This window comes from Hyla sarda, chromosome 4 (genome assembly GCF_029499605.1).
Source record: "Hyla sarda isolate aHylSar1 chromosome 4, aHylSar1.hap1, whole genome shotgun sequence".
In the NCBI taxonomy this organism is placed as follows: domain Eukaryota; kingdom Metazoa; phylum Chordata; class Amphibia; order Anura; family Hylidae; genus Hyla; species Hyla sarda.
Genome location: NC_079192.1, coordinates 306,444,055 through 306,462,652, shown reverse-complemented (window position 1 = coordinate 306,462,652; position 18,598 = coordinate 306,444,055). Strand labels below are relative to the sequence as shown.

The 18,598-nt window shown below is 42.7% G+C and overlaps 1 protein-coding gene across 14 annotated transcripts in view; it reads right to left on the bottom strand.

Annotated features, from left to right (window-relative positions):
- Positions 1–18,598, bottom strand: part of SH3TC2 (SH3 domain and tetratricopeptide repeats 2) — a 211,493-nt gene that overhangs the window by 10,113 nt on the left and 182,782 nt on the right. For all 14 annotated transcript variants that reach the window (XM_056574764.1, XM_056574766.1, XM_056574765.1 and 11 more), the window contains 2 exons: positions 11,759–11,881; positions 10,069–10,219 (listed from right to left, as the gene is read on the bottom strand). In XM_056574764.1, the coding sequence (XP_056430739.1) occupies positions 10,069–10,219; positions 11,759–11,881 (274 nt within the window). The remainder of the gene's footprint in view (positions 1–10,068; positions 10,220–11,758; positions 11,882–18,598) is intronic.

Sequence of the window (18,598 nt, the reverse complement as noted above, 5' to 3'; positions counted from 1 at the left end):
AAAAATATAAAACTTTTTGTACAAAATCAGTAATCTAAAATCGCCCTATTTTGACCACCTATAACTTTTTCATTTTTCTGTCATCTGTGCTTTTTATCGATTCCACAGTTACATATATGAAACTTTTAGCTCCTTTTTTATAAATTTTTTGGGGAATAAAATGTGACAAAAATGCAGCATTTTTGAACTTTTATTATTTTTTACGTTTACGCTGTTCACTGTAAGGGATCATTAACATTATATTTTGATAGTTCGGACATTTACGCATGCAGCGGTACAAAATATGTTTATTAAAAAAATGTTGCCGCTTTTTGGGGGTAAAATGGAAAAAACTGACAATTTTCATTTTTATTGGGGGGAGGGGATTTTTCACTTTTTTTAAACTTTTTTTTTTCCAACCATTTATTACACTTTCTATGTCCCCATAGGGGACTATTTATAGCAAACATTTGATTGCTAATACTATTCAGTGCTATGCTTAGAGCATAGCACTGATCAGTATTATTGGTCATCTTCTGCTCTGGCCTGCTCAATCTCAGAACAGAGCAGGAGATGCCAGGAGACGGACAGAGGTCCTCCACCATTACAGGTGATCGGATCCCCGTGGCAGCACTGTGGGTGATCCGATCATCTATTTTAACATGCGCAGATGCCATGATCTGTACTGATAACGGCATCTGAGGGGTAAATGGCGGACATCCGCGCGATCATAGATGTCGGCCATTACCGGCGGGTCCCTGGCTGCTGATAGCAGCCGAAACCTGAGGTGTATGACGCGAGCACCGCTCCGCTGCTCGCGGTAATACACAGAACGTAAATGTATGTCCTAGTGCGTGAAGTACCGCCAAACCAAGACGTACATTTACGTCCGTGGTCGTTAAGGGGTTATGGGGTTAATACCGGACATCACCATGATTTGTGATGTCCGGTATTAGCCACGGGTCCTGGCCTTTACTAGGTGCCGGGACCGACCCAATATGATGCGGGGTCAACCCGTAACCCCGCATTATTTTGCGAGTGCGGCCACCGTGCATACAGGTACAACCTTCGTTCTTAACAGGTTAAATACACTTATGACTTTGGCACATAAATTGCAGTGGCAGTGGAAGAGACCCACAGTGCTATGACCCCGGTCGATCAGGAGTACAAGCGAGGGTAAGTGTGCAGTTATAGTCTGCCCCATAGACGTATAATAGAGCAACAAGACAAAGATCATATGAGCCAGGAAGTAAGGGACCCTTCCTTGCACTTATCCGTGCTCGTTTTCCTGATGGGTGAAGGTGGCAGCATTGACACTCCAACTGGTGAAAACTTTTGACATGTCTTAGAGACATGTCAAAAGTATTTTTAATGACAGGTACACTTTGGAAGGATTGTTCAGTGAAAGAAACAACCTGTGTATAGTGTGAAAAAGTATAATAAAGCAACTTACTAATATAATATTATTAGCCATAGTACACAGCTATCCCATTATCAGATTAGTTATGTCACACTCTCTCAAAGCAGAGCTCCCATCTTCGATTCCCTTACCTCTCCCTTACTCGAGACCAGTGATGCGAAGAGGGGAGCTCCTATTGCTGATTAATAGATTTATGAAATTATGACTTAGAAAAGACAGCAGTGAGCCTGTTCTCACTGAAACTCAGACAAGAAGAAGAGACAAGGGGGGGGGTGAAGGGACAGGAATTTCTGAAATCATAGCCTGTGATGTAATGTCCCAGCTACAAGGGAGAGAGCAGAGCTGCTATGGAGAGATCTGTGCATTATGGCTAATAACATGATATTAGTAAGGTGCTTTATTATACAGGGTGGGCCATTTATATGGATACACCTTAATAAAATGGGAATGGTTGGTGATATTAACTTCCTGTTTGTGGCCATTTTGAAGTCGGCCATTTTGAATCCAACTTTTGTTTTTTCAATAGGAAGAGGGTCATGTGACACATCAAACTTATTGGGAATTTCACAAGAAAAACAATGATGTGCTTGGTTTTAACGTAACTTTATTCTTTCATGAGTTATTTACAAGTTTCTGACCACTTATAAAATGTGTTCAATGTGCTGCTCATTGTGTTGGATTGTCAATGCAACCCTCTTCTCCCACTCTTGACACACTGATAGCGACACCGCAGGAGAAATGCTAGCACAGGCTTCCAGTATGCGTAGTTTCAGGTGCTGCACATCTCGTATCTTCACAGCATAGACAATTGCATTCAGATGACCTCAAAGATAAAGTCTAAGGGGGTCAGATCGGGAGACCTTGGGGGCCATTCAACTGGCCCACGACGACCAATCCACTTTCCAGGAAACTGTTCATCTAGGAATGCTCAGACCTGACACCCATAATGTGGTGATGCACCATCTTGCTGGAAAAACTCAGGGAACGTGCCAGCTTCAGTGCATAAAGAGGGAAACACATCATCATGTAGCAATTTTGCATATCCAGTGGTTTCCATTGATGAAGAATGGCCCCACTATCTTTGTACCCCATATACCACACCATACCATCCATTTTTGTGTTCCAACAGTCTTGGAGGGATCTATCCAATGTGGGTTAGTGTCAGACCAATAGTGGTGGTTTTGTTTGTTAACTTCACCATTCACATAAAAGTTTGCCTCATCACTGAACCAAATCTTCTGGGTAAACTGAGGGCCCTGTTCCAATTTTTGTTTTGCCCATTCTGCAGCACCTGAAATTACGGATACTGGAAGCCTGTGCTAGCATTTCTCCTGCGGTGTTGCTATCAGTGTGTGAAGAGTGGGAGAAGAGGGTTGCATTGACAATCCAACACAATGGGCAGCACATTGAACACATTTTATAAGTGGTCAGAAACTTGTAAATAACTCATGAAAGAATAAAGTCACGTTAAAACCAAGCGTTAAAACACATGACCCTCTTCTTATTGAAAAAACAAAAGTTGGATTCAAAATGGCTGACTTCAAAATGGCCGCCATGGTCACCACCCATCTTGAAAAGTTTCCCCCCTCACATATACTAATGTGCCACAAACAGGAAGTTAATATCACCAACCATTCCCATATTATTAAGGTGTATCCATATAAATGGCCCACCCTGTACTTTTTGACCCCCATACTTAGGTGGTTTCTGTTGCTGGAGAACTCCTTTAAAGGAACATCTGGTCACAAAAGCTAACGTGAAAACAATGTAAAAAAAAGCTGTGAAAAATAAAAAATGCAACTGCAGTTTATATAAGGCATAAATTAAAAGACTTATTTTTTAAGCAATACAGCTTATAGGGTGGCTAATGTACTTGGGAATGTAATGAAATTACACTTACTACTGATAAAACCGCCATATGCTTAGTTTCATGGGGTCTAAAATGTTTGTTTGAACCAACCTCATATTGGCTATTTTTATGTGAACCAATTAAGAAAATTCTTAACCTTACATTTTTCCTCAAATACCAGAAAGTTCAGGATGAAATATCTTTTTTATTTTTTTTTTTATTTTATTTTTTTATCTCTTTCACATAATAACATATGGGAGAACTAGTTCAATAAAAAGTATGACTGTATAGCATTCTTAAATCTCATGCGAAGAACAAGAACTTAAAGGGGTACTCTGGTGGAAAAAAAATGTCATATCAACTTTAAACAGATCAAAGGTTAAACAGATTTGTAAAATGTAATTCTATTCAAACAATCTTAATCCTTCTAGTACTTATCAGCTGCTTATACAACAGAGGAAGTTGTATAGTTATTTTCTATCTGACCACAGTGCTCTCTGCTGACACCTCTGTCCATGTCAGGAACTGTCCAGAGTAGGAGCAAATCTCCATAGCAAACCTCTCCTGCTCCGGACAATTCTTGACATGCACAGCGGTGTCAGCAGAGAGCAATGTGGTCAGATAGAAAAGAACTATACAACATCCTCTGCAGCATACAGCAGATGATAAGTACTGGATGGATTCAGATTTTTTTAATAGAAGTAATTTACAAATCTGTATAACTTTTTGGCACCAGTTGATTTGAAAAAATTTTTTTTCCTTCGGAGTACCCCTTTAAAGATCCTGAATCCTGATGCCAAATTTTTACCAGACCAGCAAGCCTGTCTGTCGTTTTATGGATTTATGTTTGATTTCTGGATTTATGTTTGGATCCATATCTATTCTTTGCAATTTTTATGTGGCCTGTTTTGGGACATGTCAACTATTCACACAGCATTAGTAAACAATGCATCTCCCATAAGCAATAGGCTTATAAAGCAACTAGCCAATGTATATTTATACTTCAGGTTTAATCCCTTAAGGACTCAGCCCTTTTTCACCTTAAAGGGGTACTCCGGTGAAAACCTTTTTTCTTTTAAATCAGCTGGTGACAGAAAGTTAAACATATTTGTAAATTACTTCTATTAAAAAATCGTAATCCTTCCAGTACTTATTAGCTGCTGAATGCTACAGAGGAAATTCCTTTCTTTTTGGAACACTGATGACATCACAAACACAGTACTCTCTGCTGACATCTCTGTCCATTTTAGCAACCATGCATAGCAGATGCATGCTAAGGGCAGCATGGTGGCTCAGTGGTTAGCACTGCTGCTTTGCAGTGCTGGGGACTTGGGTTCAAATCCCACTAAGGACAACAATAAATAAAGTGTTATTATTATTATTATTATAACGTCAGCAGAGAGCATTCCAAAAAGAAAATAATTTCCTCTGTAGTATTCAGCAGGTAATAAGTTCAGGAAGGATTAAGATTTTTTAATAGAAGTAATTTACAAAAATGATTAACTTTCTGCCACCAGTTGATTTCAAAGAAAAAAAGGTTTTCACCGGAGTACCCCTTTAAGGACTCAGCCCTTTTTTGCAATTCTGACCACTGTTACTTTATGCATTAATAACTCTGGGATACTTTTACCGTTAATTCTGAGGAAGTTTTTTCCTGACATATTCTACTTTAACACAGTGTCAAATTTTCTGCGTTACTTGCATCCTTTCTTGGTGAAAAATCCCAAAATTTTATGAAAACTTTGCATTATTGTAACTTTGAAACTCTCTACTTGTAAGGAAAATGGATATTCCAAATTAATTATATATGGATTCACAAATACAATATGTCTACTTTATGTTGGCATCAGAAGGTTGACAGGTTTTTACTTTTTGATGACTTCAAAGTATAGCAGCAATTTTCAACATTTTCAAGAATTTTTCAAAATCTAAATTTTTCAGGGACAAGTTAAGTTTGAAGTGGATTTGAGGGGCCTTTCTGTGAGAAATACCCCATGAATGACTCCATTATAGAAACTACACCCCTCAAAGTATACAAAATGATATTCAGAAAGTTTCTTAATCCTTTAGGTGTTTCACAAGAATAGCAGCAAGGTGGAGGAGAAAAATCTAGATCAAAATATTTTACACTAACATGTTCTTGTAGCCTCATTTTTTTAAATTTTAAAAGTGGTAAATGGAGAAAAAGCCCCCCAAAATTTGTAGCCCAATTTCTTTCGATTATGTTGACATAAAGTGCTCTGCGGGCTCACAACATGGCTCAAGAAAGAAAGAGCAACTGTGGGATTTTTTAAAACAAATTTTGCTATCATGGTTTTTGGGGCCATGATGCATTTAGGAAGCCCCCATGGTGCCAGAAAAGCAAAATAACCCCCGCATGGCATACTATTTTGGAAAAGACACCCCTCAAGGAACGTAACAAGGGGTATAGTGAGCCTTAACACCCCACAGGTGTTTGACGACTTTGCGTTGAAGTTGGATGTGAAAATGGAAAATTTGATTTTTAGATGGTGTTACCCCAAATTTTTCTTTTTCACAAGGAGTAATAAGAGAAAATGAACCCCAATATTTGAAGCCCAATTTCTCCCAATTAAAGAAAACACCCCATATGTCAACATTAAGTGCTCTGCTGGCACACTACAGGTCTCAGAACTGAAGGAGCGTCATTGGACTTTTGGAGGCAGAATTTTGATGAATTTGAAGTCAAGTGCCATGTGCATTTACAAACCTCCCATAGTGCCAGAACAGCAGAAATCCCCCAGATGTGACCCCATTTTGGAAACTACACCCCTCACAGAATTTAATAAGGGGTGCAGTGAGTATTTACACCCCACTAGCGTTTGACAGATCTTTTATATTTTTCATTTTCATGGACCACTGTTCAAAAAATCTGTCAGACACATGTGGGGTGTAAATGCTCACTGTACCCCTAATTACATTCTGTGAGGGGTGTAGTTTCCAAAATGGGTTCACCTGGGGGGGTGTCCACTGTTCTGGCACCACGGGGGCTTTTTAAACACACATGGTTTTCAATTCCAGACACATTCTCTCTCCAAAAGCCCAATGGCGCTACTTCTCTTTTGAGCATTGTAGTTCGCCCGCAGCGCACTTAACATCCACATATGGGGCATTTCCATACTCAGAAGAAATGGGGTTACAAATTTTATGGGGCTTTTTTCCCATTACCCTTTGTGAAAATAAAAAATTTGGGATAACACCAGCATTTCAGAAAAAAATTTATATTTTCAAGTCCAACTTTAAAGAAAATTCGTCAAACACATCTGGGGTGTTAAGGCTCACTTTAACCTCTTGTTACGTTCCGTGAGGGGTGTAGATTCCAAAATGGGGTCACATGTGGGTGTTTTTTTTTGTATTTATGTCAGAACCGCTGTAACGATCAGCCACCCCTGTGCAAATCACCTCAAATGTACATGGTGCTCTCACTCCTGAGCCTTGTTGTGCGCCCACAGAGCATTTTATGTCCACATTTGGGGTATTTCCGTACTCAGAAAAAATTGTGTTACAAATGGGGGTCTTTTTTTCCTTTTACTTCTTGTAAAAATTAAAACTATGGGGCAACACCAGCATGTTAGTGTAAAAAAATTACATTTTTTAACACTAACATGCTAGTGTAGACCCCAACTTTACCTCTTCATAAGGGGTAAAAGGAGAAAAAGCTCACCAAAATATGTTAGGCAATTTCTCCCGAGTACGGAAATACCCCATATGTGGCACTAAACTGTAGCCTTGAAATACGAAAGGGCTCTGAAGTGAGAGAGAGCCATGCGCATTTGAGTTCTACATTAGGGATTTGAATAGGGACTGACCCGGATGCAAGAATTACACTTGCCTCCGATACCAAAATTACCCTATGGCAGTGCTTCCCAAACAGGGTGCCTCCAGCTGTTGCAAAACTCCCAGCATACCTGGACAGTCAATGGCTGTCCAGCAACACTGAGAGTTGTTGTTTTGCAACAGCTGGAGGCTCCGTTTTAGAAACTGTGCCGCACCAGACGTTTCAAATTTTTATTGGGGGGGAGAGGGTGTAACTGTGTAGGGGTATGTGTATATATATGTAGCGTTTTACCCTTTATTTTGTGTAGGTGTAGTGTAGTGTAGTGTTTTTAGGCTACAATGGGTGGGGGTTCACAGGAAGTCTCCCACTGGGAGTTTGAGCTGCAGCGGAAAATTTGATGCATCTCAAACTTGCAGCGAGAAACTCACTGTAAACCCGACCGTGTGAATGTACCCTGTACATTCACATGGGGGGGGGGGGCAAATCTCCAGCTGTTGCAAAACAACAACTCCCATCATGTCCTTTGGCAGTCCATGCTGGGGGTTGCAGTTATGCAACAGCTGGAGGCACACTGGTTGCATAACACTAAGTTTGTTACTTAACTCAGTGTTTCCCAATCTGTGTGCATCCAGCTGTTGAAAAACACCAACTCTCAGAATGCATGGTCTTTCAGTGCATGCTGGGAGTTATAGTTTTGCAACAGCTGGAGGCACATGGGTTGGAAAACACTGAGTTAGGAAACAGACAATGTTTCCCAACCAGTGTGTCTCCAGTTGTTGCAAAACTAGAGCTCCCAGCATGCCCAGACAGCCGAAGGGCATGTTGGGAGTTTTAGCTATGCAACAACTGGAGGAGAACAGTTTGGAGACCACTGTGTAGTGGTATCCAAACTGTAGCCCTTCAGATGTTGCAAAACTACAACTCCAAGCATGCCCAGACTGCCCAGGCATGCTGGGAGTTGCAGTTTGGCAACATCTGAAGGGCCACATGTTGCCAAACTACAACTCCCAGAATGCCTGGGCAGTCTTGGCATGCTTGGAGTTATAGTTTTGCAACATCTGGAGTGCTACAGTTTAGACATCACTGTATAGTGTTCTCCAAACTGTGCTCTTCCAGATGTTGAAAAACTACATTTCCCAGCATGCTGAGACTGTCCAGCCATGCTTGGAGTTGTAGTTCTGCAACATCTGAAGGGCCAGATGTTACAGAACTACAACTCTCAGCATACCTGGACAGTCTGAACATGCTTGGAGTTGTAGTTTTGCAACATATGTAGGGCTACAGCTTGGGCACCACTGTATAGTAGTCTCCAAACTATGGCCCTCCAGATGTTGCAAAACTACAACTCCCAGCATGCCCAGACAACCTTTGGCTGTCTGGACATGCTGGGAGTTGTAGTTTGGCAACTCCTAGAGGGCAGCAGTGAAGGTTACTTACCACTGATCTTCCCTGCTGCCTTCACCCCTGCTCCGCCGCCGCCTCCTCACTGCCGCAGAACCCCCGCCAATCCCACCGCTGCCTCCACCAATCCTGCCATGATCGACAGTCCCACCACCATCCTCCACTGCTCCGGTACCCGCCGCCATCTTCCCCCCGCTCTGCACGACATCCAGGGGTCGGCAGAGCGGGGATTTCAACTGCAAACCCCCCCCTCCCCCAACTGCCATGGTTAGTCCTAACCGACCAATGGCAGGGGATAGGAGGAGGTGGTATCACTTCCACCTTGCTCCTATCCTTCAGGATGATCGGGGATGTCTCTGACATCTCCGATCATCCCTATTTTCCTGGCTATCGGGTCATCAGAGACCCGATCAGCCCAGAATCGACGATCTGAATTGATCGGCGATTTGCGGCGATCGCCGATATGGGGGGACCTCAGGACCCCCTGGGCGATATGCTGGGATGCCTGCTAAACAATATCAGCAGGCATCCCGTTCCGGTCCCCGCCCGGTGAGCGGCAGGAGCCGGAAGAAAGCAGGGCGAACCTGTACACCCTGAGTCCTTAAGGACTCAGAAACGGGGGCGTATGGGTACACCCAGCATCCTTAAGGGGTTATAAATGGTGGTCTACAACAGAAAAAGAAGTTTTTTTTCTTTTCATGATTTTAAAAATATGTTACTTAAAGGAGTAGTCCAGTGGTGATTCAGTGGTTTACAACTTATCCCCTATCTTAAGGATAGGGGATAAGTTGCAGATCGCGGGGGGTGCGACCCCTGGGGCCCCCCGCGATCTCCTGTACGGAGCCCCGACAGCCCGCGGGAAGGGGGCGTGTCGACCTCCGCACGAAGCGGCGGCCGACACGCCCCCTCAATACAACTCTATGGCAGAGCCGAAGCGCTGCCTTCGGCAATCTCCGGCTCTGCCATTGAGATGTATTGAGGGGGCGTGTCGGCCGCCGCCTCGTGCGGGGGTCGACACCCGCTATCTCGGCGGAGAGCCGGGGCCCCGTACAGAGAGATCGCAGGGGGCCCCAGAGGTCGGACCCCCCGCGATCTCAAACTTATCCCCTATCCTTAGGATAGGGGATAAGTTTTTCACCACTGGACTACCCCTTTAAGTGTCAAATGGTAATATAATATGAAACAAAATGAACCCAAAATTTTTAAGGAAAAATTATTTTACGTTTTCTAAATGTTTACTCATAGATCATAAGCCCAGACCTCTGATGAAGCTCTAAGGAGCAAAACATGTCAGAGAAGGAATGTGTCAGAGCTTTTAATAAGCCTATGTCGCTGGTCTATTTTTTATCATCTGTTTGGACTGCAGCCAAAAGCAGTGCTATATAAAGTAAAAGCTCATTTTCTATATATATGGGCCATGAGCCCAAGTAACAGCAAATACAGTGATATTACTTAGCTATCAGTGACTGGCTACAATGGTGTTTTTAATTTTTGGTTATTCTGGTACCTATACTAAAACACAAATAAAAGTTACGTTTTGGTGAAAGGGTATTAATAATCCCTGATTAGGGAACTTGTGTTGTTTACAGTTACTAATAGGTCAAAAGAAGTCAAAATACCTACCGACAAGTGTGCTGAGCCTGACTGCCATTGTAGCAAATTCCAGGGAGGATTTATAATCGCCTTGATTTATTAATAGCTGAGTGAGTTTGTGAAAAATTCGGAGCTGTGATCGGGTGTCTTCAAGTTTCTTTGCTAGTGGTAGGGCCCCTTCCTATAAAGGATACAAAAAGGATCTATTTACAATGATGGACATTTATGATTGTTGTCTTTTAAAAGTGAGTTTTGAAGTCATTTTTTCTTTTTTTGCTTTGGTCTTGCTTATGTGCGACACATTTATCATAAATGTAATCATAGTGTAAATGCACCCTACCTAATAAACAGTTTTGATCATTCACTGTCAGAGTGTTCAAACCCCCACTGATTGTTAAAATGGTGAAGTGCACGGTTGAGCGCCTCACTCCCCAGGTCACTGCCTTTTCGATATAGCTGCGTAAGAAAAGCTCCAATAAAAGTCTATGGATCTTGTCTCATGCATTGAGAAGAATAAGACAGCAAGCTAAGAAGTATAGCTATAGTTATGCAAATCTCCCAGCTCGGTCTAACAACTGGTGGGAGTAGGAACACTCAGACCTGACCAATCAAAACGTTTGACAGGCCTCTGCGACATGTCAAAGGATTTTTTCTAATGACAGGGAAACTTTCATATTATAGCTTAAAGGGGTACTCCAGGAAAAAAAAACTTTTTTTTTTATTTTATTTTTTATCAACTGGCACCAGAAAGTTAAACAGATTTGTAAAATACTTCTGATAAAAATATTAACCCTTCCAATAATTATCAGCTGCTGAAGTTGAGTTGTTCTTTTCTGTCTGGCAACACTGCTCTCTGCTGACATCTCTGCTTGTCTCCGGAACTGCACAGAGTAGAAGAGGTTTGCTATGGGGATTTGCTTCTACTCTGGACAGTTTCCGAGACAGGTGTCATCAGAGACCACTTAGACAGAAAAGAACAACTCAACTTCAGAAGCTCATAAGTACTGAAAGGATTAAGATTTTTTAATAGAAGTCATTTACAAATCTGTTTAAGTTTCTGGAGCCAGTTGATTATATATATATATAAAGTTTTTTCCTGGATAACCCCTTGAAGTCTATTCACAAATACATGGTGATGTAATGGTTCCCTTCAGAGAAAGCACTTTCTGCCATTGTGATAAATCTTCTATGGTACTGAATGGAGCTCCAATTTGCAGCATAATGCCTCTTCTTCATTGTAAAATCTCTCTTGTGAGAAGAGAGATTTCCCTTCATGCCAGCTGTGCATGCAGCGGAGAGGTGTTATGCTGCAGAAGGGAGCTCTATATAGCACTTCCTTTTGGGAACGTATCATTTTCAACACTGCACTACAAGCCTATACCAATAGGTTGATGTGGATGATCCTGATGTCAGATTCCCCTTAAATTAAAATATATGTATATGTCTTAATTGTGCACAAATCACTGTAGGAAATGATGGCCACTTATCTATAAACACATTTTAGGTAGTTGTACAGAAATTAGGCAGAGATGCACATTGCACAACAAAAATATCACTAAATGCTTGGTTAGGCCAGAGTGCAATATTTAGAGGAGAATTAGAGAAACCCTTCAGGATTTTGAAAGATAAAGGAAATGATTAACAAACCAAAGATATAAGTGAAACTTTAAACCACTGATCCCTTAGGATTGCACTACCACTTCTTGTAAGACCCCCTCACCTTATAAAAAGGTAACGCTTTTTCTCTCGTCTGTAGCCCATGGAAGAACACATCTCCAGCAGCCTCATACAGTTGCATTGTAGCAGTAAAGTGTTCTGTTTTTAGGGAAGCCTGGATGCCAGCCTGTAATAAATCCACAGTGTAGCCATTAGTCTTTAAGATGCCTCTTTATTAAACCTTAACAATTGAAATGTTCACATCATTTTACAGTATATGTATAGGTATATGTGGAGGCGTAGCTGGGGGGGGGGGGGTCTTTCAGTGATGGTAGGTGCTGGGAAGGCAAGAACAAGCTACTTATCTTGCCCACAGGGCAAGGGAAGCTAACTTGCCCTAGGTGAAGGAAAGCATATGACTCTGGGCATAATCTACACAAAAAGTTAAAGGTGTTTTGTAGGACTTATATATTGATGGCCTATGCTTAGGGTATCAAATTGGCGGGGAGACTGTCTCCTGGTACCACCTTTGATCAATTGATTAAAGAGGAAGAGCCGAAATACCAAAAAAAAGCCTCTATCAAGTGTATGGAGAAAGTTGTTGTGTATGAGGTACTGGATAGTTATTGCAAAAGTACAGATGCCACCAACCTCATCTTGATTCCTTGCATATTTGGATATTGTAATGTACTTCTGAAACTGAGATGTATAACTGTTAGAATAACCTAATTTAAAAATTGCTCATGAAATCCCAACACAACACATTGTTGTGTTATTTTAACTATGGCTACATCTGTATTTATTTGCAGTGCCTTATATGTATTGCATACGGTGAGGTCTTACAAAAGTGTAAAGGGCTAATATTTGGCATTTACTGTAACTAGATGAATGATGCTTTGGTCACATGATGCTCCCCACCAATGGTTATAGAAGTCCTTAGTCCATCCTCCCTCTCCCAGAAGAATTGGTGGACAAAAACCACTAAGAACTAGTTTAGGCCTGACTTTGGCCTTAGCTTTGCTTTGTTATTGAAATCTCCAGCAAGGTCAAAGTCTGCATGTTTCCTAGCTTTTCCTATTGCTAGGCACACCTACACCTAAGCCACATGTCTCCCATCTAGGTAGAATCCATACAAAGAACCAAAAATTGCAGTGTATAGGAAAGCCTGTATATTAAGGGAAAGGAAGCTATATACTAATGTAACCCTGGGTTATGAATGTTATCCTTAATAGATAAATCTGCCAAAAACACTGAACTAAACCTATAAAGCATATATTGTGGCAATCACAATTTCATACTTTATTAAAGATATATTAAAAACATTACATAATGTACATATAACATAAAGACAGAATCAGCAACAAAATTTAAATGGCACTTGTGGGACATCTCACTTAGAAAAGAACTACAAGTACTATAAAGTATAATGTGGAACAGTATATAAACAACTACCCACAACTAGTATAACAAGTGAATGAATTGCACTGTGCTCAAATACTGTCAACTGTGTACGTAAAGTGCAAGTGCTATAGACAGTGGTGTAGCTATAGAGGTCACAAAGGTTGCAATTGCGACCGGGCCCCATAGCCTGCCCTATACTATATTTATATGCTGCAGTGGTCGGGCCCTGGGCGCAGTCCAACGTGTCATTGCACCATGCAATACTTATTTGCTGCAGTGGGCGGGCCCTGGTAATGAAAGGGGAATGAGGATAAGGTCCGGGGGGTGGGCAGTGGTGCCGGGGATTGCAATAATGAGCATGGGGTCCGGGGGGGGTTCGTTTGCAATAATGAGGAATGGGGTCCGGGGGGGAAGAATTGCAATGATGAGCAGAACGACGACGGGAAGGGGGGCAGAGTGGGTGTAATGATGGAGAGACTGAGGATGGGGTGCGGGGTGGGGGGTGGGGAAGGAAGGAATGATGTGGAGACCGAGGATGGAGTCCCGGGGGAGGAATAACGAGAAAATGAGGAGACTGAGGGTGGGGTGGGGAGACATGGAGTGCAGGGGCGAGGAGACCAAGTATGGGTGGGGGTGTGGATATGACAGTCTATATTCAGGGGGTACAGTGGGTGGCAGTAATATAATCAAGGGGTACGGTGTGTGGCAATATTATATTTAGAGGGTACAGTGGTTGGCAGTATTGTATTCAAGAGGTACAATTTGTGGCAGTATCATATTCAGGCGGTACAGTGGTTGGCAGTATTATCTTCAGGGGGTACAGTGTGTGGCAGTATTATATTCAGGGGTGCAGTGGGTGGCAGTATTATATTCAGGGGGTACAATGTGTTGCAGTATTATATTCAGGGGTACAGTGTGTAGCAGTATTATATTCAGGGAGTACAGTGGGTGGCAGTATTATATTCAGGGGTACAGAGGTTGGCATTATTATATCTAGGGGGTACAGTGTGTGGCAGTATTATATTTAGGGGGTACTGTGTGTGGCTGTATTATATTCAGGGGGTACGGTGTGTGGCAATAATATACTTAGAGGGTACAGTGGTTGGCAGTATTGTATTCAAGGGGTACAGTGTGTGGCATTATTATATTCAGGCTGTGGTTAGCAGTATTATATTCAGGGGTACAGTGTGTGACAGTATTATATTCAGGGGGTACAGTGTGTGGTAGTATATTGAGAGGGTACAGTGTGTGGCAGTATTATATTCAGGGGGTACAGTAGGTGGCAGTATTATATTCAAGGGGTACAGTGGGTGGCAGTATTATATTCAGGGGGTACAGTGGATGGCAGTATTATATTCAGGGGGTACAGTGGGTGGCAGCATTATATTCAGGGGGTACAGTGGGTGGCAGTATTAAATTAAAGGGTACAGTGGTTGGCATTGTTATATCTAGGGGGTACAGTGTGTGGCAGTATCATATTTAGGGGGTACTGTGTGTGGCAGTATTATATTCAGGGGGTACAGTGTGTGGCAGTATTATATTCAGGGGTACAGTGGTTGGCAGTAAAGTATTCAAGGGGCACAGTGGGTGGCAGTATTATATTCGGGGGCACAGTGGTTGGCAGTATTATATTCAGGGGTACAGTGTTTGGCAGTATTATATTCAGGGGTACAGTGGTTGGGGTATTATATGCAGGGGGTACAGTGTGTGGCAGGATTATATTCAGGGGGTACTGTGTGGCAGTATTATATTCGGGGGTACGATGTGTGGCAATAATATATTTAGAGGGTACAGTGGTTGGCAGTATTATATTCAGAGGTACAGTGGTTGGCAGTATTATGTTCAGGTGGTACAGTGGTTGGCAGAATTATAATGATTATTGTCTTTATACAGAGGATGAGGATCTGCTGACAAATTAAGAAACCAATGATGTCCGGGCATTAGACTCTGCAGAGAAGATGGAGCTGGAAGACGTCCTGGTGTCTGCACCAGATGAAGAAGAAAAGAAAAGACAACAGAGAAGACATCACTCAGGTCACTGATATCATTGTGTGTTCTGTCTGACCCAATCTGTGGCTCTCCAGCTGTTATAAAATGGCAACTTTCATAATGCTTGAGGCTCTCTAGACATGATGTGAGTTGTAACTTTGTGACATCTGGAGAGCCACTTGAACCAAGGTGATTGGACCCCCATTATGATGTGAGTTGTAGCTTTGTGACATCTGGAGAGCCACTTGAACCAAGGTGATTGGACACCCATTATGATGTGAGTTGTAGCTTTGTGACATTTGGAGAGCCACTTGAACCAAGGTGATTGGACCCCCATTATAAAAATAAGCTGCTTATTCTAAAATGTCTGGGTCTATTTTTGGTCCCAGTCCTGCCCTGTCTGTAAGTGACTTATATCACTGTTTATTCTCCTGACTGTGTCCTATCAGTGCTGTAGTGGGTCGTCAGGGAGTAGGGGGGCTCTGCTACACCCCGGGCAATAGATGTTAGTACAGCAGCAAAGTAAGCAACAGTGCAAACACAATTGCCACCACAATGTCACAAAGAGGGACCACAGTGAGCGTCAAACCCACTTTATACAGTTTACAGTACAGTGGTCCCTCAACATATGATGGTAATTCGTTCCAAATGAACCATTGTTAGTTGAAACCATATGTTGAGGGATCCGTGCAATGTTAAATATAGGAAGTTATACTCACCTGTCCCCGGACCATCACCGCTGCCCTGGATGTCGCCTATAGCTGTCACCGCGTCCCCGTGGTGTCCCCGCCGCTCCAGAACGTCTCTGCTGGCCGGGATCGTCGTTCCATAGCGCCGTCATCACGTCGCTACGCATGCCGCTCCTATTGGATGACGGGACGGCGTGTGCGGCGACGTGATGACGACGATGGAGAGCAACGGCGATGCAGGAAATTCCAAAGAGGACGGTCCGGAGCACCGGGGACATGTAAGTGATCGTCACCGGACCACAGGGGCACCATAAACGGCTATCCGGCGGCAGCTGACGCAGTCTGCGCTGCCGGATAGTCGTTCATGCGATGGCCCAGGCATACAAAAGCATCGTATGTTGATGCTGCCTTCAACATGCGATGGCCTCTGAGAGGCCATCGTATGTTGAAATTATCGTATGTCGGGGCAATCGTAAGTCGGGGGTCACTGTATTTGGGCTCGGTGCAATTCACCCACCTCTTATATTTGTGAGTAGCTGTTTATTTCCTGCTTCACATTATACTTTATAGTACCTTTGATACTTTTACATTATACATTATAAATACATTATGTTGTGTTTTTAATATGTATGTTTAGTAACATATGAATTTGTATACGGAGGTATTTGTGTCTGCCGTGATGTTTGCTTTATTGGTTTAGTTCTAGGTAGAATCTAGTTTACAATCAAGTCACTGTTTGCTGTAAAGATAAAGTTTTTTTTTAATCTCTAAAAGGGGGTATATTGTATTTATCAGAGAAAAGAAGTTGAACAAAGGTCTTTCTACAATACACTAATCTCTTAGCCTCCGTTTGGCATGAATGCTGCTTGGCTACCACCAGGTTTCTTACAAATACTAAATACCCTTTAAAGGGGTACTCCACCCCTAGATATCTTATCCCCTATCCAAACGACATCTGCAATCTCCTTGCTGCACTTGGCGCTCCTTTAGACCATCGGGGGCAGTGCCAGAGGCTCGTGACATCGCGCTCACGTCCCGCTCGTGACATCACGGCCACGCCCCCTCAATGCAAGTCTTTAGACTTGCATTGGGGGGGCGTGGCCATGACATCATGAGCGGGGCGTGACTGGGACGTCTCGAGCCTCTGCCCCGCATGGCCAGTCATCCGGCATGGAGCGAAGTTCACTCTTAGAACCGGATGTCTGGGGTGCTACAGCTGTGATCTGACGCTGGGGACCCCCGCGATCATACATCTTATCCCCAATCCTTTGGATAGGGGATAAGATGTCTAGGGGCGGAGTACCCCTTTAAAGTCCTGAATACCCCTGTTATCTTTGCTATTACATTGCTTTACTTGTACTTTGACCTAAGCAGCAAATGGAAGTAACAAAGTGCATTGCATTATAGGAATGCAGGTAATTTGCTAGGGATGTGTACATTGATGAACTGTTGACTGTTTTCAGTAGTAACCTGCAGATAACTTAAGCAAATTTGGAATATATTACAGCCTGTGACTTGGGACCAGTTCAAGTAATGCAGTATATTTACATAGTTACTCAATCTGTTATGTAATTATATCTGTATATAATTATAGGGTAAAGTAAAAGTACAGTACACTTTGCCTTTAGCATAATCTTCAGTAGAGCAGATAAATAGACTTCAGTTAGCAAGATCAGTCTGAGAATCAGGGGTTGCCTTTGCAGCCGGTTCAGCTGCACAGGGGCCCAACGTGTGAGGGGGCCCACCACCCTTTCGGGCTGTCTGCCTCCCCCGATGTGACACAGATACACACTCTCTAGTATCTGTACCAGGAGTAGTCAGCCCGCAGCCGCCGCTTTAAAACTGAAATTCAGAATTGACAGGGACAGTTTGTGTGTCAGCCCACCTAATGTGGGAGATCTATGCTACCTAATGTGGGAAATCTATGCTACCTAATGTGGGGAATCTATGCCACCTAATGTGGGGAATCAATGCTATCTAACGTGGGGAAACTATGCTACCTAAAGTGGGGAAACTATGCTACCGATTGTGGGGAAACTATGCTACCTAATGTGGGGAATATATGCTACCTAATGTGGGGAATATATGCTACCTAATGTGGGGAATATATGCTACCTAATGTGGGGAATATATGCTATCTAACGTGGGGAAACTATGCTATCTAATGTGGGGAATCTATGCTACCTAATGTGGGGAATCTATGCTACCTAATGTGGGGAATCTATGCTACCTAATGTGGAGAATCTATGCTATCTAATGTGGGGAAACTTTGCTACATAATGTGGGGAAACTATGCTATCTAATGTGGGGAATATATGCTACCTAATGAGGGGGAACTATGCTATCAAATGTGGGCAATCTATGCTACCTAATGTGAGAAAACTATGCTACCTAATGTGGGGAAACTATGCTACCTAATGTCGGGAATCTATGCTACTTAATGTGGGGTAACTGTTACCTAATGTGGGGAAACTATGCTACCTAATGTGGGGAAACTATGCTACCTAATGTGGGGAAACTATGCCACCTAATGTGGGGGAACTGCTTCCTACTTAATGCAGTAGATTAATGCAATTTTATGGCATAGTACTTTTTTTTGGGGGGGGGGGCAGGCACATCCTTTGCACAGGGGCCCTCTAATGTCTGTGTCCGCCCCTGCTGAGAAGCCTTAGAGGCTGCACATTAGTCAGGCATAGCTTTGTTTGTAGTTATCCCCAGCAATACAATAATGGAACAAGTAGTATTATATGTAAATTACAAACTATTTGAACGCCACTACTCCCAGTTGGCTTAGATTCTGTTCACACCAACATAATGGCTTCAGT